Genomic DNA, 26,241 nt, shown 5'->3' with positions numbered 1-26,241 from the left:
CCCAGCATGACCAGCACACACTGCAGCTCCACCAGCACAGCACATGCTCCCCACATGCATTCTGCTTGCTGCAGCTTGTACTGCAGCATTTCTCGCGGCTAGGAGAGAGTTCAGTAGCTCACAGTTAACCTTTGCATTGCTTCTTAGTGACAGCAATTATTTACGTTATTTACTCACCCTCATGTCGTTCCAAACCTGTACGATATTCTTTCTTCTTAGGAACATAAAAGTAGATATTTTGAGAAATATCTTTTGTCTGCACAATTGAAGTCAGTATTCTTTTGTATTCTGCAGAAGATAAAAAGTCATACAGGTTTGGAACGGCATGAGGGTGAGTCAATGGTGACAGGCTTTTTATTTTTGTGTGAACTGTCTCTTTAAATGTCTCTTGTGCGCCGCTTATCCTGCTGAGGTGAAACCGTAGGCAAACAGATCTAAAGAAGAAGGAGAAATGAAACTGAATCTATACTTATTCTCAGAAATAGAGTCATGCTTTGAGACATTTGAGATTTTAACAAGCTTTGGCATTTTAATATGATTTCAAATAGTTGTTGATTCATCGTTTACTTTATTTAAAGTGACAGAACATCCAGTTATGGCATTATTTTCTCACCCCTCATGTCACTCAAACCTGATTCTCCTGGTCACTCGTTTCAAAAGCAAATGAAGACTTAGGTTGTCAAGCTTCTAAACAGTAAAAAGCATCATAAAGTACCATAAAAGAGGTCTTTTATGTGCACTATATTCTGTAAGTCTTTTGAAGTCCTGGCTTTGAGTGAGGAACAGACTAAAATTTTTATTAATTATTCATGGGAAATCTTCGCATCCACCCTAGGTGTCCTTGGTGTGTTCATGAGTAGTAGCAAAGCAAATTATTCTTATGAGTCAGATCTTTTCAACTAATTTGGCAGATTTGGTTCACAAAACTGGACTTGTTACAAAGCCACTCTCAAGACTCTGATCTGGTTCACAGTGAACGGGAGTGGAAAAAAAAAATCAGTAAATAACTTACATTTCACCCTGTCACTCAATTATTATAGTGTGCAAGTCACATGGACTACTCGATACTTTCAATTTGCATTTTGGAAAATTGGAGCTTGACAGCCTCAGCTAACCTTTAGAATTTCACTATATGTGTACAGGTTTGTAACGAAATGAGGGCGAGTAAATGATGGCAGCATATCATGTTTGGGTGGACTGTTTCTTTAAGAAGAGTTTTGACAAAAAGATGCATGCTTCTTTAAATGTTTGAATCTTTTGCTTTTCTTAAATGAATAGTTCAGCCAAAAATGATTCGTTCATTAATCAGACTGATCCACTTCTCAACATTTGATGTCCTGGCTGCAATAGTTCATAATCCACCAGAATCTTAAGAGTATAATATAATATATAAGACATCAAATGGCTTAATTGAATTATAATACTTGAATCATATAGGCTACTTTAAAGGACACTTTTATTGTGCTTTTGTCAACTTTGGAAATCGACAGCTTTATTTATCTTTCAAAAAAACTCATTTTCTTAGTTCCTTCCTTCAAGAAGAGTTTCAGTCAGTATAAGATGGCTGCATACTACTTTAAAAGTTTGAATCTTATGAATAGAAATACTGTCCTGGCCATTACAGGGAACAAACTGTCTGAATGACATTTAAAAGGACAAGGCTGATCAGTGCAGAGAATCTCATGCAGAAGTACAACCTAAATGTAACCGATATTAAGCCATGTGTGCACTTCCCTTAATGAAAGGAAGCAATGCAAAGTTCTCTGTTCCCCACAGCCAAAACGGCAAGTTCACCATCCAAAAGAAATGGACAGTTCGTACAGCTTAAGTTGGAGACGTGCAGGGCCTATGGAGAGAGGTTTTGAGACTGAAGAGCTTGCGAGACAGGACTGGCAGAGGAGAAAAGCCCCCAGCCACAGGGAAAAATAATTAGGTTAAGTATATATAATCCTTTCAGCCTATTACAGCCCCACTGCCTCCATTCATAAAAACATACAGCTGCCTGAGCTCGCTCACAAACCCACAGCAAGGACAGAGACACGTACGGTCACAAACAATCTCTAAAATCATAGGCTTAGAGCTACATGACACATTACAACAGGCTGAGCCTCTTCCCCTCTGCCCAGCTCAGTGTAATGTTGCAACAACAAACTGGTGAAACAACACAACGGTGAGGAGCAAGTGCACTATCAAAGATGATATATTTTGTTCATAATACATTAACTAATGTTAATGCAACTTAAAAGTATGGTAACACTTTATTTTGGGGACCAATTCTCACAATTAACTATCTGCTTACCCTGTATATTATTAGCATATTGGCTGTTTATTAATACCCTTAAAGCACATATTAATGCCTTATTATGCATGACCATATTTTAAATCCCTCAAATGCCATACAACTTAAACACCTTACTACAGTAGCTATAAAAATGCAGCAAATTAGGAGTTTATGGAGGCAAAAGTCATAGTTTTATCCCCAAACTAAAGTGTGACCATAGATTAGTGTATATAAAACAATAACTTTGATTAATAATGTAAAATGGCTAAAAATTCATATTAGCTACTGCATTAACTCACGTTAACGTATTTTCGACATATTTCAAGTTAAAAACTTAAGTTCAGTTGCTGCCTTAAATTTTCAAGTATAATCAACGTTGTTGTGCAAGTCAACTTAAATGAAACTGACAAAAAGAAAAAACAAGTTGAATTACTTATTTTTTTTACAGTGTGGAGAAACAAGAAATGACATCAAAGATGGCAACTACATCTTTTTATGCAATTATAAACAAGGCATTCCCGAGGCATTCAAAAGCACGTTGACTGCTTTAAATGAAGCAGACTTGGCAAATCCAATTTGAGTTTGTGCAAATGTGCCCCAAATGACTCGGACAAATGGTGCATTGCACTTTACAGAACAGTGGTTAAAAGCTCATTTGTGAGTAACACAATCCAAGGGTGTCATAACCTACTTGCGAAAAAAGAGGGCAGTGGCCATATTTATAGAACCCAACAGTCTAGTTCTTACAGATTCGGTAGAGAACCCATATTTACAGCAAGCCAACTAAATATGACAGCTCAATCAATATTCTGTAGTCGCTCAGCATTTGATAATTTGTAAATGGTGTTGCTTTATCAACCCAGCACCACGTTTTATTGCCATTTCAAAGCATATGGTATAACGTACCACATTTGGTCCAGCAAAGCGGGAGAGGGGAAATGAGGACATGTGCTTTGTGTATACAGTAACCTCACTCTCTGTTCTTATCATTAATTTTATAGGGTGAATGAAAGCGAGAGCAAAGTCCACAACGGCAGTGGCAAACGTGCCGGAACCTGTGGTGCAGTTTCAGCACATGCAGCAATATGCGAGGTGCGAGCGTGTGCACGTGGGACCGTCAAGGGGCTTCCTAATATCTTATTCCCTATTTGCTCCCTGTGTGGTGAAGGGTTATTGCCATCTTAGCAGCTCACCCGATTTAACCCCACACGTTCGACAAGAACAACTTTAATTTTCCCACGTCTGCAACTGCCTGACCAGTCATGACCACCGGGAACTAATGGAGCTTGTCGTCCGAAAGCCCTCTGTCTCACCGTATGTAGGTCTAGTTCTAGTTTAAATCAGGAAGTGAAGGATAAACAGACCCCTCGAGGAGAAGCAGGGTACGTGCTGAGTATTACCAACAAGATATATGACTTGTCAGCCATGTGAGGACCTTTAAATCGCAGACATAACTAAAGGGCAGCGATGCCACTGAAGTCTGACAGACACCAGGCCTCTAAAGCAGCAGGACTCCTGCGACCTGACCTTTGACAGCGCACATCACAAGGTGTGAAATCAAACAGAATGTCAACCGCCACTCACACGACTGCAGGTGCTCTCGCACCATAACTGTAGGGTCCATGTTATGCACTTGACTTGAAAGCAAACGCATTGTTGTGTGCATATAAAATGTGATATTCTTTGCACAAAACCTACGGCCCGTAACCAAATAAGATAAAAATGAATGACATTTTTAATATGAAGCTATTTCTAAGTGCAATGCAACAACTGGCAGGTTCAGCGACGTGACTGTCCAGACCTCAATAGCTCTACGGTTTTAATTTGTGTACAGGTAAATAAAACATACTCAGGGTTCACATCTCTTTTAATAGCGAATTTCAATATGGATCTTCAGAAATAAAAGCTGGTGTAGATTTTCAATGTCAGATGGAATGTATCAATTATATTTTTTAGTATTCAAATGTCTGTTCCTGAGAAAACCTTGAAATTTGAACAGCACAAATGAGCAAAGAACTATATCCAGCCAATGAAATATTTTAAAGTATATCTTAAAATAATGTTATCAACTATTAATGTATAATTAACATTTTTGTGCATTTAATCATTTAGTTAATAACTATACTATTGTTCAGTTTAATTTATATTTGTTCTTAACACATTAACTAATGAGAATGAATGCAACTTGAAATTATCAAAACTAATATTTGTGTATGTAAAAAATGGTAAAATTGCTATTGCATTAGCTAATGCCAACACGTAAAACCTTGCTGTAAAGTATTAACATAAATTCACTGACTTTTAATTAATAACTTGTTAATATTCATGATTCTTACTAAAAAGGTAAGATAGCTTGACAGTGTAAAATACATGCACACATGACTATCGATTTTTATGCAACAACTCAGACATGGATGACAAAATAAACTAAAGCATTCAGCTTTAGACAGTGGTCTATGCTGGCAAATGTCCGATGATGTTAAGGGTTAGTGGGGCAAAAGACATTTAACTCAGCAAGATACAAAACTACCCTCACCCACTTTTCCAGTACCAAATTTTTAAATTTTTACATGTTCCAGGAACCCAAGGACAAATTCAGCTCCTATTGTGGGTGAGCACCTTATGGTTGGGACTGCACCCAGCCCTGGCCATGGAAATTCAAATGTCAGTGTGACAGCATTACTAGTTTTAGATGCCAGACACAAAAATACAGCATCAGAAAAGATATACAGCCCACTGCACCTGATTATAACAAGGGCTCGTGACATGTGAGAGAGTTTGAGCTCCATCCACCCTGTTTACAAACTAGGCGCTGCTCGGGGCACCACAGCATGGATGGGAAGCTCAACAGCTGTCAGCAAGTGTATGATCAATGCGTGACACCCAACTGCGTTACTGGCGTTTTATTATAAGTGACGGCTTGTGCGTTAAGGTCAAATGAGAGACTTGGCTACTAAGCATATTATGGAGAAATGTAAATTCTAGACTTATGCGTCACGGTGCGAAGAGGCCATGTGCGTAAAAGCAAGGTTAGAGATGGAGACCCATAAACGAGCGAGCGTCAGTCGTGACAGCGAGCAATGCATTACACCAATCACATTTGCAATAACATGTGCGGCAAGATTTGCTAAAGAATATGAACTATTGGTCTTTACGAAAGCAGATGACTCACCTGTGCAGACAGCGCGCGACTAGAGCTCGGGTGCCATCAAATGCAGCGCAAAGCGAAATAAAGATTTGTCAATTACTACGTCACAATCACTGGCTGATGTGAGCCGCGCGCTCTGGTTGCAAAAGTTCCCGCGTTGAACCGAGAGCTTTTGATCGCGCGGTGTGCTGCGTAAAGCTTCGGATAATGACCAGCGGCTGCGGGGTGTTTCGAGTTGAACGACCAAGCGAGCGATAGGGAAGCGTGAAGCGAACTTGCTAGCTGCTGCTAGGCAGAAGACGAGACGAGGGAGGGCAGAAGGGAGGAGTAGAGCGAAAGTGTGCACGGCACTACGTGCATTCCCATGTATTGCCTCCATTTTAGGGGGATTCCCACTCGACCTCAGCGCAAACTGCGCCTCATGGATGAGGACACCTATGATGAGATATATTTGACGCAAAGGCTTAGAACTTAAATGCATTCAATAAATACCGTACAGTACAGCGCCTATGTAAATATTTAGACAAGAAGATACCTCCTCACTCTATAAATTATACTTTGCTTGTGAGTAAATGGTGTTTTAAATGTGCACTTAGCATTTTTTTAAACTAGAAAACTTTACACATTAAAGAATTGAATCTAAATATTATTCAAATATGTATACTCACATGAAATGATGAAGCCCAGACATATCATTCTTCTAGAAATGACCCTTTTACTCTACAGGGAGCGGGTCGCCCTCTCGTGGACGCAGCCATGATCACATCACATGACCTGACGTGTCACAAGATTGTCTAATTACTATTGGGGGGGGGGGGGGGCTAAATAATTTACTATATTACTTCAAAACCACTGGTACTTTGGGGGCAAATAGGAACTAAACAAAAACGTAATTTTAATAATTAAATTTTTTTCGGCACATGCATTTTTCTTCTCAGGTTGGCCAATGAAACCAATTATATCCCTTTTTGAAAAAAAATTCATTCACAATTGTGACTAGCTGTCCTTGCTCTATGAGATCCACACATAAAAAAATTGAGGGAAAGGAAATGATAATCTAACAAATGCATTTATTTTTAGATTTTCCTACTGGTCCCAAATTTGCCAACTGAAACCTTTAAGAACCTACACACCCGAAAAATACATTTGCATTATCAGTGGGACTAAAAATGGACAAACAAAATTATCCAACCCCAAAACAAAACGAGCATTTTGTTTTACGGAGCAAGGGAGTAAACAGTGAGTGTTACTTTGGCTCCATCTGCTGTAGAGAGAAAATAAAGCAAAAATTAAGACTCACCCACTCACAGATAATTTAACCAGCAACAAGCAACATGGATTATTATAAAAAAAAAAATTGTATTTATTAGTACTCACAAATTGTATTCATTTTCCAGTAGAGCAATCAGTGCTCCTCAGTACAACCTATGGTGTGGTATAAATTCAGCAGATGAGGTGATTTACAATGGCTTTTTATTTTCAATTAACAAAATATTATGAGCCAACCCATAACCTGTGATTCTATGAGCAAAAATATAAATAAAAGTTATGAGAAAGAAATAAGAATCTACAAAAACATCTTAAATCAAAAAAATAATCCAAAGACAAGTGATGGACTTCTACATAAGGCTGACTTGTGATGTGCATGGGATTGTAACATCTGAGGACACTTGAAAAAAAAATTAGACAATATTTGAAATCTTACATTACAGGAATGTAAATAAAAACATGCTGCCACCAGATTCTTCCTCAGAACAGCAAGGTCGGAAAATGGCATTTCTGAAACTTTCCAGTCTTTGGCTTTCACGATAAGCATATGCTTTTCATCCATAGTGATTTTCAGTACATTAATTGCAGGGACTATTTCCCTGGTGCAACCTGGAGTCATAATGCCCTCTCTCAAGGGCAGAGTGGTGATGGGGCAGTGAATTTTATCATCTTCTCAGTTCACAAAATCACAAGACACAAGTTAGGCTGCAAGACGATAATTCAAATATGATATCTGACAGAGAACTGGTGCTAAAAATCAATATACATGAGAATTTTGATGTGCGTTCCACAAAATGCATTTGTCACAGAATGAGCAACCCGCAAATAACAACCCGTATATGCTAATATTTAGCAGTGATTTGGGCTTAAAGGATTATAGGTACCCCGAAGTAATCAAATGGAATCACCATTTTCTAGTTCGGTATCGAGTTCAACCCTCTTCCCAAATACCTGGTGGCTACCGCCACTGCTCTACGTTTTCGAAATAGTCCAATATGGTTTCACTGTCATCCTCCTCTAACCAGTTGTCCTCTGCCTGTCCTTCTGTCTCGCTCTCCAGCGTTTGTCCAGCATCTGCTTGTTTTTCTTCCGAAAAAACAGGAGATTGTTCTGTCGTTGGTGGCTCCTTGGTGGGTTTAAAAACAGCTTTTCCAGTCACCCCCGACCAAGGCTTCACCTTGGCACGTAACTTGCGCCTCTCCTGCAGGCGTCGCTGCCGGGCCTCCCTGCGCTCCTGCTGTCTGGCATACTGGAAGCGCTGGAGGAAAAGGTCCCGTGCGTATTCGTACAGCTCAACATCCCACTGGTTAAGCTCTCGAATCCTGCGCTGGGTCTCCGGTTCCACCTCTACGCTCGCAGCACGCGTGCCATTGAGCTGCGTGAACGGTGCGATGAAGGACAGGCGGAACGTGTGCTCGAAGAGGTACTGCGTCTTACGCTGATATTCGGTCAGACCAAAAAAGGCCATGTTTCGCAAGTTGCGTTTGGCACTTTCCAATAGCATGGCCCAGCGCTGGCTCTCATTCATGATGGAGAGGTTATAGCAGCCCACCAGGCTGAGGTCGGCCAGCATACGGGTCTGTCTGTTGTTGGCCAGGTTGTAATGACAATCCATGAATTCCTGTAACGAACAACCCGACCAGTCGTCACCATTGTAACAGCTGGGCAGCTCGGACAGGGTGGGTAAATGGCCATCACACATGTGTTTAGAGGCCTTCCAGGTGGCACCTCGCTGAACATGCCTCCATTCACTCAGGTACCGCCACACCGGATCCCTCAAGATCGTGATGTAGTAGTAGTTCCTACTATAGGAGACAGGAAAGAGAAGATTTTAAGAAAAAGCTCAAAATAGTCACAATTGACTTGAAACAAAATGGAATGTAATATAGCGTATGAATCATTAAGTTGGGTAAAGCTGTTATATTTTGTGCATGTTCACATTGACAAAATTATTCATGGCGTAGTTTCGGTTGGAGCATGTCAGGGGAGCGATCTTGATGGAAACGGAATGAATTATTGCTGGTTGACTGTAATTATGGGCATAATGAGCGAATGAGAAGAATCATCTTTCAGCTCACATCCAGAACACTTTCCATATGAATATTAATTAAGACTGTCTGGACAAATGCATTCAACAACAGCGGAGAGAAAGTCTCTGGAGAGCCTAAACTTTTCCTTTACTTACAAGCCAAAGATGAGCCCATGGGATTTTGATTTGATCTAATTGTTTCCATTTGAAAAGCAGTCTGCATATTTAACTGTGCATGCTCATTTCCCTCATTTATACATTTAGACTATATTCTCACCTAATGATAATATTTAAAAAACACTAATAATTTTAAAACACTGTTAAGCTGATCTCAAAATGAATATCCATACTTTACAATGTTAAGTGGTGATGCCCAAATTCACTTATAAAACAGTTGATTTTAGTTTTTAGCGTTTATTTGTAATTTAATTAGATAAAGCATAGATTTTTACTATGTGTCATTCACTGGCTATATCAACCATAACAGAATGAACTAATATAACTTGGGGAACTTGCCAAATCAGAATCCCAACTCATTCAAAGCCTAACCATGAAAAAAAGAAACCATCAAGCAGGGCTCAGAGTAAACTAAAGAGGATTAATGCTTAAATGCATTCATTCAAAAGGATGGGCATCAGCATTCAAAAGATTGGGCTTAGTTTCTTAATGTTATTTAAAGAAGTATACTCACTAGACTGCATTTATTTGAACAAAAAAGTACAGTAAAAACAGTAACATTATGAAATATTACTATTTAAAACAACTTTCTTTTCTATTGTAAAAAAATTACTTCAGACTTCAGTGTTGCGTGATCCTTCAGAAGTCATTCTAATATGCTGATTTGCTGCTTAAGAAACATTTCTTATTATTAATGTAGAAAACAGTTGTGCTGCTTAACAGTTTTGTGGAAACCTTGACACATTTTTCAAGATTTTTCTACGAATACAAAGTCCAAAAGAACATTAATTCGAAATACAAACCTATACAGTCACTTTTGACAATTATTTAATGCATATTTGCTAAAAACACCTACTACACTCAACACTTATTCATCAAATCCGATGCCTCCCAATGCAAACATTATCAAACACTGTTGATCCCATGCTATGGGGCGTTTATTTAAAGGACAAGCCTGAGAGAATGGCAGATGTTCTGGTGCCAGCAGGCTGTCTGCCCTCCAGGGCGTCTGAAAGGGTGAATGATTATGATGATGGGTCCCCTGTTGGAGGAATGCGCTGAATGAAAGCAGACTCTCCGGGGTCGAGTGTGACCTGTTGGAAGCTTTTGTCTCCGCATAATTGACTTGCCAAGAGGCTTCAGCGCTGAACTGAACGAGAACAATGTGAAGGAAAGGAGTGGCAAAGCGCACAAACACATAATGCCATAACAAAAGAAATAAGTTTGTTTATCAAGACGCGTTTCAGACCATTATACACAAAATTAGTTTGATAACGTTACTGATAAAAACCTATTAAACTCTCACCTGGGAGTCCTGCGCCTCTCCTGAGACTCCCGGTTGCTCATGAAGGAAGGCACGCAGCTGGTGAGCTCAGTCCAGTCCGCGTGCAGCCCGCAGCTCCAGCCGGTGGAGAACCGGGAGAACAGCCAGGTGTCCCGTTTGCCCGGCCGGTAACAGGTACACTTCTTCTGGCCCGCATGGCACTCGCAAGGCCTCTCCAGCTGGATGTTGCGGACAAGGTGACGGCCGAACGTGGTCCCCCCGGTTTTCTGAATGTGGAGGAACACTATAACATCGTTCCCCTTGATGTTGAAATCTACAGCGCGATTAAGATCTTTGGTGGTGAAATTAAAGCGAGGCACGAATCGAATCAAAGCACCGTCCTCGGAGCTGTACGGATCTCCCGCACCGGCTCCGTTCATGCGATCCCCGCGTGCGTGACTTCCCAGTCTCGAGGACAATGATGCCAGGTGGAGCAGCTGGCAATCGGACGTAGGGCAGACGTATTGTAATACAATAACCCCGAAACACAGGACCATCAGGAGTGCGATGAGGAGCCGGCTGTAGTAGGATTTTTCATCCATCTTCTCGCTGGAAAAGCGAAAGCATTACTCAGTTGCGCGGTTCCCCCAACGCGTCGCGTCGGCCAGGAGCAATGTTGAACAAAACCTGAGACTCGAGCCTAAGCACATCAAAACATGAACACGCCCAGCGCTCTTTCTGGGTGTTTGTCTGCTCGTGTTAAACGTAGTTGATGTCTACATGTTTCCACGAGGCTTTCCTGCTCGTACTTGCTTCGCACTGCTTTAAGATCTTCAGATAACTTCTGCTGTTTACCTCTGACACAATTTGTACTCGCTCTTCCCCGTTCCCCCAGTAGTCCACACCGCCCTCATTCGCCTTTCCCCCTTCACAATAAAAGCCCCCTTTAGAACCGCTATTTTGGAAATCACAACCTGAGAGATTTTACAAATTCTACACTTCTTTTTTTCTATTTCAAGCATTGATTGCTTATCATATGCACGCCAAACAGAAACAGAAAATCGTGCTATTTATGCGCATTTTTCACGACACCGAGTTTGTTTTGTTTAAAATGCCATGTCACACGTAGCAGCTCACAATTATTTATTGTACCATAAATATAACAAAAAAGTTTCTAACAAAGTTAATGTAATGACTTGTGTGTTTGATATTTGTCTTTATTTACTTTGATTTATGGAGTAATGTGGATTTCTTAACCTGATAAATTAAAGGGATTTGTGTTAAATAGCACAGAACAATGACATTTTTTTTTTTACATCTATGCAAATGCATACATAAAATGTGTAACTTAAGTAATAATAAAATAAATAGTTATTTAGGAGTAGTAACATTTGTACATTCTTACAGTTACAAAAGTGAAAATGAACTTGACAACCCTGGCCCTAAACCTACCCCTCAAACAAAACTTTCATGAGGACATAAATAAATAAATACAAATAATAATAAAGGTCCCACAAGGTCAATATTTACTATATTACTACATTTGGTCTCCCTAACGCAGGGAATACCAGGACCACACACACATCTTTAATTGAATTACAGAATACTGCTTTACAGGCAAAACCAATGTTATTTTTACTGGTTGATATTGTCTTATAGGCTCTTTTATTTGTAAAGCGCTAGGTATATATATTTAGTGCTATAATAAATATATATTCAAAATAACATACATAAATCTTAGCTAACATTGATTAACTACCAGATATGAATTTCAGGTTATTAATGTCCCATACTGGATAAGGTTTTCTTTAATGCGAGAATATTTCAACATCAGGAATCTAAGCAAACATAATATTTCACTTAGAATTTACCATTTCTATATTTTGTGTAATGAGTCTGTGAAGGTGTAGCATTCTCCATACATGTTCTCCATCACATTTATTTTCTGTACTATTGGAAGAAAACAACAAGGGCTGGTTATTTTTGAGATGCTTATCCAATACACATTAATTTTTGAGATGCTTATCCAATACACATTAATTTTTGAGATGCTTATCCAATACACATTAATTTTTGAGATGCTTATCCAATACACATTAATAGTCTGGTGGTCTTCATCTCATCTTGACCGTTTGTTGACTTAACACACATGAAGACTAAAGGAAGATTTAACACTGCAGCTTAATTAATGGCTGTGATTAATCAATGTTCATGATTGTTAACTCATCCTTTGTGTTTCACTAATTGGTCTCTCAGAGAGACTTTCAAAGCATTTCAGTAAAACTAATACTGGTAAAGCAGAAATGACACACATCAAATTTAAATATCTGCAGTCTTTATTTCAACAAGTCTAAGAAATGTTTAATATAACTTTTCTCTTACATTTTTAGCATCTATCTCATTGTTTTGCCCATATTAAGCACATACTCTGAATGGGTCAAATCTGATGAACATCTCTCAGAGACCACTAAAATGACTGCTCATTATTTACAATTTTTTTTCTTTTCTTTCTTTAGTCTCTCCCACTCCTCATCGCAGATGACTCCACTGATGTACAGGGCTGCAGGCCCTGCGATCTGTCCACCTGAAGGTCAACATTCAACCTAAAGATGACATTGCAGAGGTTCATTCAAGAGTCCATGTCATCTTCACACCGACTCGGAGTTGCTTGACATACTAAGCTCAAGTCACTTCCTTTCCTGGCCATTACATCAGAGCCATCTTAACATGTGACAGTGGGAAGCTTTGGGTCAAAGGTATAGAAAACACACACATATTGCTTTCTATTCGTGGAAGCACATCAGACTAGAAAAATACATAACTGATCTGAGGTGCGTAGCATTGCTGTAGAGATCAGGCTCATGAAACCTTGACAATGTCTGAGGACTGGCCATTCATCCATAGATACTGAATGAACCTCCAAACGAATGAAGAACAATGAATGTAAAAAGTATGCATGTTGCAGATTCGATTAAAAGCATCATTTAAAACTCTCTTGCCGTGAGGTATTTGAATGCCAATTAAAAGTGCATGTGACATCAGGAACGATCAAGGACCGATGGCCAGCCCTGTCCTTGCATCAGCTTGTACAATTTTCACAATCCCCTTACATAAATCTATAACGACAAAACAAATGCTTACGGTAGCTCGGTTTACAAAATCTAAATATTATGTAACATGAAATTTGAAGCCAGTATAAAACCATCAGTTAAATTGTGAATTCATTAGAACGCATTCATCTACAGACATAAATATTTTGAATACTGAAATCAAGATACCTAGGAAAGCGATGCTTGCGAATGCCTTTTAAAGAGACATGTGGTTAAATAACTTACTGTACAAGAGCGAGGGGAGCTAGTTTTTCTGAGAAGTGGGTGAAAAGCCCTTGAAGATCGAGAGAGATTTTCCTGTACTTGTCAGACATCTGAATGGGAAATCGCATACATAGCCACTTTTGAAACTAGTGTTGGAGCGCACCGCACACGCGGCCTATTGCTCTATATGAGGAATGGTCTTAAAATGCGTACCGACTTCTATGGTTCTCAATCGGGAATGAAGAAAAGGTTAGACGTTTTATGTTACAAACAGAAATTAAAGTAAGAAAAACCAAAAGAGGCCACCCAACCTCTCATATCAGCACCGTTTGTCACTGTGTAGTGAAATCTGTAGCAGTACCTATTCATACACTTTTATACCTTACAATACACTTCTAGCTAAATAAACACCTCCACATATAAACCTGTGTAAAATTCCTCCAGACGGCTCATTCTTAAGCCATCTTCAGCATACGCTCGTATCCAGCTGGTCCAGTAAAAAACAACTTTACTCAAGCCACACAGTCCACATCATGCAGAATACATGATCATCTTTGAGGGAGCCATTGAGGCCTATTCAATGTATCAACTTTCAGACAGACCGTACCTAACCAAAACTCCTTCATCACACACTATTAAGTTATTACTGAAGACTGTATTCTCAAGTTATATATTACACTTGATGATGGTGATACAGGGGCTGTGAAAGTTACAGGAAAACCTACAGAACCCCCCCCAAAAAAAACGCTTTGTGTCTGGGATCCTCTGGTTTTGACTTCACTCAAAAGGCATTATTTAAAATTATTTAAGGCATCATGAAGTTTTTATCATGCTCTAAAATTCTGGAACATATATGATCTGCAGCCAACCAAAGCCTCCATGCACACCAAATGTATTAAAAAAAATCTGAGTACTTCATACAGCTTTGCTTAAATCAAACGTGTTATATGGGTTGATTAATTGTTTACCTTTTATAAAAAGCGCTCGGATGATATATCAGCCAATCGTACACACCATCCGCCCAAACACACACTCAATCCTTTAAAACTATCACTTATTTAAACCATAACCGAAAAAATCATGAGTCGTCAATGATTCTGGACACTACAGACAAGGAGGAATAAAACCAAGCTGACGTGAAACGTGCGGTGTGGAAACGTATAGCTGTACATAAATGAAGTCCGTTCTTATAAACAAAAAATGCACTGAAGGGAAGTTATTTGAGTATTAATAACTTGAGTGTCTTCCCCAGATGGCAGGCAGACGGAGATCCTGAAAGCAGTGTCTTTAATGTCCAATGGCAGTTTTCTGCTCTCTTGTTCAAATTCGTACAAACACACATCCTCTTTCTCTTCTTCTGGGCCAGTCTTATCTCGTGTGCGGGGCGAGCAGGGCGAGCAGGAGTGCCGTCACAGCCAGTGTCAGGCTGAAAGGTGCCGACCGTGTACCACTAGAGGGCTGTTTGTCAGCTTGAATCTTGATAATGCGAGGTTTAGCGGGTGCTGGGGTGGAGAAGTAGATGTCCCCGTCACTGTCGCAAGGGGGCGAGTCACAGCCGCTTCCACTTTCCTCTCCACTGCCGGCATCCTCTGAAGAGCCAGGGAAAAAAATAAAAAAATTTAAAAAAGATAAATGTTAAAAACAGGCTTGTATGATGTCATCTTCACATTTCATACTGAACTGAACCACAAACGATGCCTCGTACCATTGACAAATGAGATGTCAGTGCCAGTGTAAGCAGCCTTAAGCCGACTGGTCATTTCCTTCAGCACTGCTATCTGCCGCCGAATCACCATGTCTGGTTTGGTGATGTCAACTTCCACATCTGGATTAGACACCTGATTGGCTAAGCCATTGCCTATGACGACAGATTCGTACCTGCATGTGAAGAAAGGAAGGAAAAGTTGAGAGGATGGCCGATGTTGCAGCTTGAGTGAGGAATGAAATGGATTTTACTGTATCTGGGTTAGTGACCAAAAGGGTCTTTTAAAAACTCTTAGAGAGCTCTTAGAAATGTACTCTTTGTATTTATGTTGGTTTCATATGATTTTGAAAAGCTATATACACCATTTTCAAGAAATACTTCAATATAATGCCATGTGGTTTAACAAGCAAAAAGTAACACCTTATTTTCCTTACGCTACAAGTGTTCACACCTTCATTTTCAATGTTTTTTTTTTAAATAAAGTTGTGTTAAAGTAAAATTTGAAGTGCGTTGTACCACATGACCTTACTTTGTCATAAAAAGATCAAATTATTTTAAGAGGCTTATTGACTTTTTTTTTAAAAGATAAATTTTTGGCATTTTTGCCTTTTTTATTAGGATAGGATAATATATGAGATTGGAAGCGAAGTGGGAGAGAAAGAGGGGGGTCAGGATTGGGAAAGGTCTGTGAGCGGGAACTCGAACTCGGGACGCCCGAAGCACAACAGTGCTATTTCTCTTTTATAATGATGACATCATTTCCTTTTAATGCTTATTTTTGCCCCTGCATATTTGTTGCACCACATGACTTTGATTTGGCGAACAAAAAAAGTTTTCCACAATGTTGCTACACTGGTTATTTTTACTGCTTTTCTAAGAAATAATAAAAGATTGTCAAACTTAAAAAATTTCATTCTTAAAACAGGCATAGTGATGGAACAGATTTAGCACTCTGAAGTTTCTGACTTTAGTCATTTTAATTTGGTAACTAAACATGTAATGACGTAAGCATACCTTGCATATGACGATCAAGTATAAACTGCATTTAAAAGCAATTTTGAATAACTTCATAGATCTGTTTAAAAATTGGAGCATCATCTCATTGACCCACCTGCTTTTGGCTGTCCCATTCCAGCAGTCATCGCCGACAGAAATTCGCTCTCCAACACACACAGTGTCAGGCAGGGTGGACCAGAACTTCTTGGCATGCTTCAGTTTCTTCTTAACATCAGTCAACTAGAAAACAAACAGTTTGTGTTACAAACAATACATTCTGATCTGGCAGAATCAATTGACATCACTTTAAAGAAAATAAAAGTGATATGAGTGGAGCCCATTATCCTTACCAGTCGGTCCAGACTAGTGCCAGCGGCAGTGGTGGGTCTGGCATCAGGACTGTAGGGTCGGAAACGCCCAGGGAAGCCTGAATCTTTAGGAGAGCGCCGGGTGCGGAAAGCCATGTTGGGTTTGGGCTGCCCGCATCCCTGAAACACCTGAAACAGACAAATAACTGTCAATATATATGCACCAAAATCAAATCAAATATGCATTACGCATGTGAAATTTTGAAAAATTAAAAACATACCTTCTGTGAGACCTGTATGCTGTTTTCCTGCATGTTCATGATGGCATCTGAAATCTTCACGTCTATGGGATCCATGACTGACTCAAAGTTAAATGGTCCCTCTAGTCTCTCAGCAAGACCCAACATGGCATCTAAAATTCATAAAAATTTAAATAAATGCATTAATAAAAGGAAACACCCTTAAAGCAATTCATGTCATCAATTCTTTCAATTACCCATCCCGTGCCCAAAAAAAAATGCAGTCATTTCCACCACTAGAGGGCAGCATACAGTCATCGGTTCAGGCTAAGCTCGTAAGGAACTGTAGCCTGTTGTGCAAACAGCTAGAGACCTGAACAAGGCGCTCCAATTAAGGTTCCCCCCAAAGCTGACAGGCAGGGTGAGCAAAGCCAGTCCCAGAGTCCCACGAGCCAGAAACACTTTGCGAGAGCGCATGAGAATGTGTAACGGGACCTGAGACCACACGGCCTTCAGAGTCACAAGAGGCCCAAAACACTTCATGAAACACATACAAGTATAAAAACAGAGCCGCTCCCCAGTGTTCACTCCTAATCCAAGTCAATTCCAATTCTGCTTTCAAACTGAGGCTTCACATAAATTGTTTTGGCCTCAGAGCAAGTGGAAACCATTTCAATGTGACCTGTTCATTTTTAATCTGTGCTCATGATACTCCTCTGCTTAGTGTGGAAAACTGGCTCCATTACATTTAGTAACGGTAGAGTAATAAATCAATTACTTCAGCCATTTAACACTCTCTTACCAAGGAAGTTATTCCACTCTGTGTCCAGATCAGCCTGATTGGCCAGGCAGCCTCGCATGACATTGAGACAGTAGTTCTTGCAGGGCTTCAGCGCCACCTGGCCGGTACAGTATGGGCAGTATAACATCTTCATAGCCGCACGCACACAACTTGGAGAGGCGCTTACCTGAATTAGAGGACGAACAAGAAGATTGAGTCAGCAAATCAGACACAGGAGGAAAAGGTTAATGAGTCCGTAACCTAATTCATATGCCTGATGTTGCTGATAAAACTCTGAACAAAGAGCATCAGTGACCCCACCACCTTTTATAAGGTCACTGCTGAAGTTGTTTGTGTTTGCTCAATTTGTCATTGCAGGTTCAATTGCTTCTACTAACTCACTACACACACTGAGAAGCCTTGGCCTCTGATCTTTTAATGCTGGAAAATAAGCCCCGATTGGTTCATCCAGGTGTCCACCTTCACATACTGATAAACCCTATAGAAAACCTTTACTTTCGATCTCTGCTGTCCCTGATCTCTGACTTGCTTAACAAACACAAGTCGCCATGCTATCCACAGTCAACTCTAGGGCGGAGTATTGATGAAGATTTCAATGTTTCAATTTGTTTCTGATTTACAAACTCTTTGATTTAATTCTGTTGCATTTTATTTTATTCTGATTCGCTGGAGTATATGCCAGTTATGATTTTGCTTACATAAAGACATTCTCTGTTAGCTAATGTTTTAATCAGGCCAGTGTTTCAGACTGATTCAAACTTAATTAAACTGACCTTTTTGAACTATTCAATAAAATAATCTTTTCATAAGCAGAGTTATCTTCAACAAATACAAAAAGTAAAACATTTCTGTTAACTGAAATAAGTGAAAAAAAAATTAAATAAGATGCAAAATGTAAGTTTTCAGTTAGCTGCTGGAAATAATTAAACTAAAATAAATATATACACATACACACACATACATACATATATATATATATAAAATAAGAGTCATTCATTTCACGGATCAGGCTTCACTGATTTTTTTATTCCCTAAAAGAACCGACTTGCATCTTCATGAATCAAAACTACATTAGTCATGATTTTTAATTCACTACAAGAAATAATCATAAGTCACTTGTTTATGTATCAGACTACATTGGTAACATTGTAATTTATTTTTATTTTTTTGCGTGCAGCCCTTGAGGACAAATCACATTTCTTGCCATTATTTTGTCTTAGTATTGAATCACATTCAATGTTTTTTTAGGAAAATTTACATTTTTACTAGGGCTGGGTAAAAAATATAGATTCTCCGATTTTAATCGATCTTCAGTTTAACGCAATGATATCGATTCGGGAAATCCCCGAATCGATTCTTAATGCGCGTGCTTCAAGTAAGAGGATATGAATATTCACCTGATCAAGAAGGCGGTTCACCCTGTGTGCACCCTATTATTAATGTAGATGTGTATTTCAGTAAAAAACTTAAGTAGGAGAGTTTCAGTTACCAGCATTTATATCAAAATATGGATCCCATGTCTGCAAAACTAACATTTTAAATGAAATATTGATAGCTAATCGATATCGAATCGAAATCGAATCGAAACCATAAAAATAAGAATCGAATCGCAGAATTGGTCACAATACCCAGCCCTAATTTTTACCCCTACCTAGTCAAAGTAACTTTAAAAAACAAAGACCGCTTCTCACCGTGGAGACTTTGCCCACCACCTCGGGCATTAGCGCCAGGCCGTGGGTGAACGTGCGAACTGCGATGAAGGACCGGGTCAACTGCAGGCGAAGCTTGCGTGGAACATCGCCGAAGGGTTTGAGCTGCTCCATGTGCCTGCTGACACACTCCATGTACGAGTCGCTGAACTCATACTGCACGTTGACCAGTCGGAACATGCGCTCCAAAAGCTCCGTCCAGAAATCCGTTAGCATGTCGTCCAGGTTGACGGCGCTGCTCCCGTGGCTGTAGTAGCGGCGTAGCTCATGGAAGAAATGCTCAAAGAGCTCAGCGTTCTTCACATACATCAAGCCGTAGGTCCGCACGAACATGTCATTGAGAGATTTCTCTGCATTGCTCAACAGCTCTCTGAAGAACTCTGAAAAGAAAGGACAATAACGAGAGAGTTGGTTAGTTGTAAACGTCAAAGGTGATAAAGGCTTTCAAGTGACACCTGCTAGAGTGAATGTTCTGATGAGATGCATTGAGTGTGCATTTGTAGTGTACATCAAATCTTAAATGCATATATATTTTAAATTTAAAATGCACTTCTAGGTAATATCAATGAAAAAAAGACTTAAGTGTACTTAAAGAGTACACTTTCATGAATGTTTCTTAACACACTTAAGAACAAAAATGAACTTTGTAATCATGTCAATTTTTTTAAGCTTGAAGTTTTACTTTATTGCACATGTAAGGTACAAGGCAACGAAATGCAGTTAGCATTTAACCAGAAGTGCAATAAGCAGAGGTACAGGATATACAGTGCCTACAATGTTACATATGTACAGAAATATACAGATAAGGCAGTACTATGGACATAATTTACAAATACTATCAGTATGATATACAGATGGGTGATATGAACATACTATACAGATGGATTATGCAGTAAATGTTACTGCATAGTATGCATACGCATAGTACACTATGAGCAAAAACTATGAACATAATTACAAATTATATGAATAAGCTATACATTAAGATATATAAACACTAGTGCAATGAACACTGAAAGTGCATAGTACATAGTACTCAGTGTGTAGATGGATTTTTATTTTTAAAATATTTTTTTAAACTGATTTAGTGATGGGGAGGGGTGAAGAGCTTGTAGTGGTGTGTGAGGGGGTCTCATCGGGCAGAGTTCAGTAGGGAGACAGCTGTAGGGAAAAAGCTGTTCCTGAGTCTGCTGGTCTTTGTTCGGAGGCTCCTGAAGCCTACTATTAGTCATCTTTAATATTTTTGTACTCTTATTTTGTTGATTAACATATTAAAGCACATGTAAAGTATGTGATTATGATTTTAACTAGTATGTTATTTGATTAGATTAAAAATTAACATTTTAAAATATGCTACATTTCATTTTCATCATTTCAAATGTTTAACTGTCAAACTCCAAAAAGGACTAAAGCCTAAAAAAAAAAAAAACAGATTGACAGTGATTTTTCACTTACTGCAATTCTCAAATAAAACAGTGCAGGTTTGACATTATGATGATTTGTTATGAGATGCTCAAAAACCAATAACGACTGATTAAGTCCAACCTATAAGTTTATTAAAAGTTATTGTCTTGAAAAGAGCTGGAATACAGGCAAAGTCATCCAGACTACATTTACAGTGCTTGTTTGCCCTTTTTGAAAAGTTACAGATGTTACTACTATGAACTGTCAGAAAAGATCTCAATGATTCATTAAAAATTCCATTTAGAACAACATGGCAGGGAGCAGCTAAATGATGGTAATTTTCATTTTTGAGAGAACTACTGTTTTAACATTCATTAGTTGTACATTAAGAAACTTTTGCAAATGGGTATTTTTGGCAAGCCCTCATTTTTAAAGTATTCTCGCATGAGAAATAAGACACAAGATAAGAAATGAAATCTCTACAGCTTATCTTAAAAAGAATGTGCACTTACTGGCCATGAACACAAACATAATAGATATGAATCGGAGCACATGTGTAACATGGAACAGAGTATGCACGCAGAAAGACAGGAACATCAGCTGGCAGCACGTCTGTGACTTTGTCATTGCAATGACGCTCGAGAGACAGCGATTTAGTGCTCCGCAGAGCCCTCGGCCTAACTTGCTCTCACTGACTGGAAAACCTACCACAAGGGAGGCCAGAAAAGCACACGGTTATTATCTAAACAGATTAATGCATATTCCATTTGACCCAACGCAAGGTTTTCACTCGCTACGTTCCAGAAAAATAACTTTTGTGTCTAAGGAGAAAGAGCTGAGAGCGCAGAAAGGATGAAGGGCAGCTAACGTCTCACCCATCAAGCCGGCTGAGGCTGACCGCTATCAATGGCATTTTCCTGTTGTCACATTCCATTTGCTTTTCTTTCTCTCAGCACCGCTCCCGCTCCGTCCTTCAGAAGGCTTTCAATAGGATTACTGAATAATGCTGACCCCCCCCCGAAAAAGGACCTGTACCCCCCCGAAACCCCTCGCACTCGCTGACTCTCTCCTGCTTTCAGTTCATCAGTGGCTTCAGAAGGCTCTCTTCATTGGAGACGGGGAACAATGCCCTACTTCATCCTGAGGAATGTCAGACCCCCTTCCCTCCCAGCCTCCCCAAATAATCCAGCCCCTCTCTCCCATGAAACCCTCTCTCTCTCCCGGGCCGGCAAACCCTACTTTCTTAATCTGAACAAAATGAGAATTCCAAAGAAATGCTTCACCTCTCTTCCCGCGCTCACACGCACTCGCCCCACAAAGCGCGCCATTTGTTTTCCACCTTTGTATCACCTTTCTCCTCTCGCTAAAAGCCTGCTGGCCCGCAGCACAGATGCCCTGCGCATAATGAGTGAGACTTTGAAGTGTTAAGTGGCCATGCATCTGTGTTCTCGTAAACCGTCTTTCACTACCCATAGGCTTCGTCGACACAAACAAGACACCTCGGGTTTATAAACAAACAAAGCACGCTGTGCTGCTGTCAATTCCACCTCAAGCTAACACAGAGCCAGCTGAATGACAAGAGGTGTGTGAGAGAGACGGACAGGGGAATGCGAGTGTATTTGAGGGCTTTTCTAAATGCCCCCATCCTGCTGTGTAACCACGGATACCGGAAACACTGCAGCCCTCGCATTTAGCTCCCCTCCCACGAGTGGCCCTCGGCCCCACACAGGGAGAGAGATGGAAAGCACCCAGCTCCATGCTCCATTGACAGAGATTAAACCTTAAGGGCCACCACACCCGCCTTCCTCCAGATCACCAGGAATGCCAGAGCTGTCACAAGTTTAAAGTCAGGGGGAGGAAAGAACGAGGTGATGATGAGAAGATTTTCCAGGTTTGTAAATCAGTGTGCCATTACCAAAGAAAACACAAATTTACATGAGCCACTTGTTAGAAAACCACTTTAAGGAAGTGCATGCTAAATCACAGTCAAGTTAAATTAATTTCTGTAGTTCTCGGAAGATTTTTCTGCATATGCATCAAGGCACGACTAGAGACAATTATACCCCAGCTATGCAAAAAAACGTTTTGAAACTGCTTATGGGTCGATGGCATGTCACTTTAGTATAGGGAGCAATTCTATCTATTAACTAGTTGCTTATTAGCATGCCTGTTATAAACATATTGGCAGTTTATTAGTGATTATAAATCACATTTTCTGCATGACCATATTGTACATCCCTACTACCTTACTAACTATTAATAAGCAGCAAATTAGGAGTTTGAGGCAAAGTCGTAGTTAATGGTTTGTTAATGGTGAGAACTGGACCTTAAAATAAAGTGCGACCAGTTTTTTAAAAATCTAAATTTAATAAATTACTTAATGCGAATCATGCATGTAGTGATTGCCAGAAAAAAGCACACTTTTAAAGTATTAGTAATAAAAAAAACTAACTAAATAAAATATCTTTGAGACTATCTGCAGATCCTTATGACTGTGTCAAGGTCGCCAAGACTCATAAAATATCAGATAAACTGACCTTTCGATGAGATGAGAAGAGAAGGCAAGGTTAGTTTATTTTGTAAAATGTCAAGGGAAAGACATGTTTGCTAAAAAATAAAATTAATGAATTTTTATTGGAAAAAAAATATTTATACATTCACGTTTTAAAGGCGTGTTAAACATGTTATCACTTTTTATGTCACTTTACAACACGATATTTTTTAACTTTTAAACTATTTAAGAAAAAAAAAAACTCCAACACAACATATTTGTTTTAAATGAGTTTAAAAGATATTCCCTTTTCTTTATCGTGGACACAAAGTTGTGCATAAAGGCAAAGTCAGTCACTCAACATCCACCATCCCCCACACCCTTTCCTCTCCACATCCTTCCCAACAGAACTGCTGAGATTTTGGGACCCAGTGTTGTAAGCGTTACAGTTGGAGGGGCGTTACTCAGGCATCCTACTTTGTCATTAAAAGACACTTTATGATACACGGGAGTCTGCCAACAAGCGGACTGCAGACCTCCCTTCTGATTTTTCCATTAAAACGACCTTCCCGCATCGGTTTAGAAATGTGTGTGAAAGGTTATCCGGGAGGGTGAACTACAGAACCGTATTACAATATCTATGAGGAGGAATGGAAAGGGCTGTTTGGACTCAACAAATGCCTCAACACAGGTCCCAAATCTCCGAGCGCTCAAACATGTTCCTCAGACATCCAGAGGAGGGAAAATTCCTTATTCACCGTCCCGCCCTCCACACCAGCTTATTCCTCTACTCATCCCCCTTTGATAACTCTTCTTTATCCCAGGCAGTAATTGTTCCCCATTTGTGCCAATTAGTTGCTCAGCTTCTTTCTTTCCTTGTGGGATTTCAAACCCCCCTGCAGAGGCGTCGAGGATGAGAATTTGGTAGGGGGTTAATCCTAATTCTTACAGCGCAATCGCAACTCCTCCAGACGGGGTCACCTAGACCCAGACCGGATGCACAGGGAGGAACAAACACACCGAGCTCTAGAGGAAAACTATTTCTGGTAGGGGACTTAATTGCCCGTGACTCCAACCTCGAGGCTTTGAAAGCAAAGGCTGCTTCCAGTGCACACGCACCCAAACTCACTTAAGAGTGTGCGCGCTTAAATTCATTTCATCTTAATGACATCTAGCCGCTGTGTTGAACTTGATAGTGAACATGTTCTACTGCATTTCCTGCCGAACAAGTTGTGTAACCATTTAGTCTTCATTACCTACTATAAATACAATCAACCTCTGCATCCTGTAGGCCTGACCAGCACAGAAGAAACATCTTGTTTATGCGTAAATGAGAAAAATGTGTTCCTTCTACAGCAAAAACACTCTCAAAGACACTCAAGCATCTCATTTACACCTTAGACATTTCCAAAGCGAAGAAAATACTCACGTTCCAATGAAAGAACGCATTGAGGGTGCTTTTTGTTCGCAAGCATAAAAGCTACTGGTATTTTAAGGCCGTTTAGCTCATTAAGTCACATGCCAGGGTCTAGTGCACATTTTACGCAGACTGGCGATTCAGAGCGTATTCCCACGGTAAGAGTTCAAAAGACCTGAGAACCTGGAGATAGAGGAGAAATGAAAGGCATAACAGACTTATGGCAGAGCGAAAAGGGGGAAAACGGGGACAAAAGGCAGCAGAGAAAAAGAGCAGAAGAGGAGGCGGGCAGGATCTGGCCACCGCCGCATTCCGACACGTCACATTCCTGCTCACATCTGGCTGCAATACACACGATCCCTGTTACCATTCACTCCCTGAAGTCTCACTTTCTTTTTACATTCACACAAACAGGCAATCTTGAGAGCCGACCAGGTCACCTCTCACTTCCATCAATGTTCCCTGCAAGCCATCACCTCTGATTCGGTTCCCTTCCTCCACAACAGGGATGCAAAATGGTGTTACTTCAGTACCACGATTCTATTCAAACATTAATGTAATAAATGCCTAATCAACCAATCTAATATGCCTGATAGTCCTGTCAATTATCATCAAACACTGACAAGAAAAAGAAAAACACCTTACACCACATAGCGAAATATGTTATTGCTATTGAAGGCACTCGTATTCAAATGTAGAAAAAAAGTTTTTTTTCCTTGTTAATTTTGTTTAATAATAATAAATACTGACAGAACAATTATTCTTATTATTATCATTAATATTAAACACCATTAAGAAAGACACTGCATTTTTTTTTTATATTAAGTTTCTTTTTTGTTTTTTTATTGTTAATAAAAGTTGCTCAATAATAATTATTGACAACAGAAACAATTATTTTATCATTAATATAATTAATATTATACAAGACAAATAAAAAACATGCATTGCTATAGTTTTGCAAATATAAGTAATGCAAATCTTTTTCTTGCTAAAAATGTTGTTTAATATTAATATGAATTCCTTTTGATAGAGCAATAATAAATTAAACATCAATAGTGAGAAAAAGAAAACACTGCCTTATTTATTTAGTATATAAAATAAGTACTGTATGTATGTTCAATAGCATATTCATTTTTGATTAATAGAGAATTGTGAAAATTTCACTGGTATTGCTTTTGACTATTGAAAATGTAGTATCATAACAACACTAGTCCACACAAATACTCATTGTCATCAGCTGTTGAACATCAGCAACCCAGAACATCATAACACACCCCAGCTCTCGCAAAACTTGCCAGAAAACCGACTGTGTTGAGTCCATTTAAAACCACTCGGCTGCTCTGCCAGAGAAACAGAGCTTTGGTAAAGCTGGATGGCCACATGTGAGTTAACATGGGTCTCAATTAGAAATAGCTGTGGCTCAGAGCAGATGGGTGACAAATCATGTGTGAGTGGAGGGAGATGTGCCATCAGCACTTCATTTATCCTTCCTTGTCTGTCCAGTCAATGACCAATCAATCCAAACACCATCTCACCATTTCATTTCAGAGGCTACAGTCCTTTACAGTCCTGGCTCGAATCTAGATACCCAGAGAGATGTTTTCTTTAAAATGTATCCTTGATGAACTCGAGCTGGATGCATGTGACCAGGCCTTTAGTTTGTCTCACTTTTCCTCATTTGACACACT

General features: G+C 39.6%; 3 protein-coding genes across 11 annotated transcripts in view; all 3 read right to left on the bottom strand.

Moving 5' to 3' along the window:
• mbnl3 (muscleblind-like splicing regulator 3) overlaps positions 1-6,205 on the bottom strand; it is a 47,317-nt gene extending 41,112 nt beyond the window's left edge. For 3 of the 9 annotated variants that reach the window (XM_079390796.1, XM_079390789.1, XM_079390793.1), the window contains exon 1: positions 5,454-5,742. The gene's annotated coding sequence lies outside the window, so the exon portion shown is untranslated. Of the gene's footprint in view, positions 1-5,453; positions 5,828-6,097 lie in introns of those variants that run through there. The other 6 variants (XM_079390800.1, XM_079390794.1, XM_079390791.1 and 3 more) reach the window with 5 other exon arrangements.
• Positions 6,206-6,480: 275 nt separating this feature from the next.
• hs6st2 (heparan sulfate 6-O-sulfotransferase 2) lies at positions 6,481-11,074 on the bottom strand. Its single transcript, XM_079390193.1, has 2 exons — positions 10,211-11,074; positions 6,481-8,503 (listed from the first exon to the last, which is right to left on the bottom strand). The coding sequence occupies exons 1-2, from the start codon at positions 10,768-10,770 to the stop codon at positions 7,657-7,659; spliced, it is 1,407 nt and encodes a 468-aa protein (XP_079246319.1). The 5' UTR covers positions 10,771-11,074; the 3' UTR covers positions 6,481-7,656.
• A 1,409-nt stretch (positions 11,075-12,483) lies between these two features.
• Positions 12,484-26,241, bottom strand: part of gpc4 (glypican 4) — a 36,802-nt gene continuing 23,044 nt past the window's right edge. The window contains exons 3-9 of the mRNA XM_079391279.1: positions 19,224-19,621; positions 17,533-17,698; positions 16,773-16,903; positions 16,534-16,680; positions 16,299-16,423; positions 15,188-15,360; positions 12,484-15,071 (exon numbers count right to left, since the gene is read on the bottom strand). Of these exons, the coding sequence (XP_079247405.1) occupies positions 14,851-15,071; positions 15,188-15,360; positions 16,299-16,423; positions 16,534-16,680; positions 16,773-16,903; positions 17,533-17,698; positions 19,224-19,621 (1,361 nt within the window). The 3' untranslated portion in view covers positions 12,484-14,850. The remainder of the gene's footprint in view (positions 15,072-15,187; positions 15,361-16,298; positions 16,424-16,533; positions 16,681-16,772; positions 16,904-17,532; positions 17,699-19,223; positions 19,622-26,241) is intronic.

Source organism: Barbus barbus, assembly GCF_936440315.1.
Source record: "Barbus barbus genome assembly, chromosome: 33".
Taxonomy (NCBI): domain Eukaryota; kingdom Metazoa; phylum Chordata; class Actinopteri; order Cypriniformes; family Cyprinidae; genus Barbus; species Barbus barbus.
The sequence above is the reverse complement of the archived record's forward strand: the minus strand, read 5'-3'. Positions and strand labels throughout refer to the sequence as shown.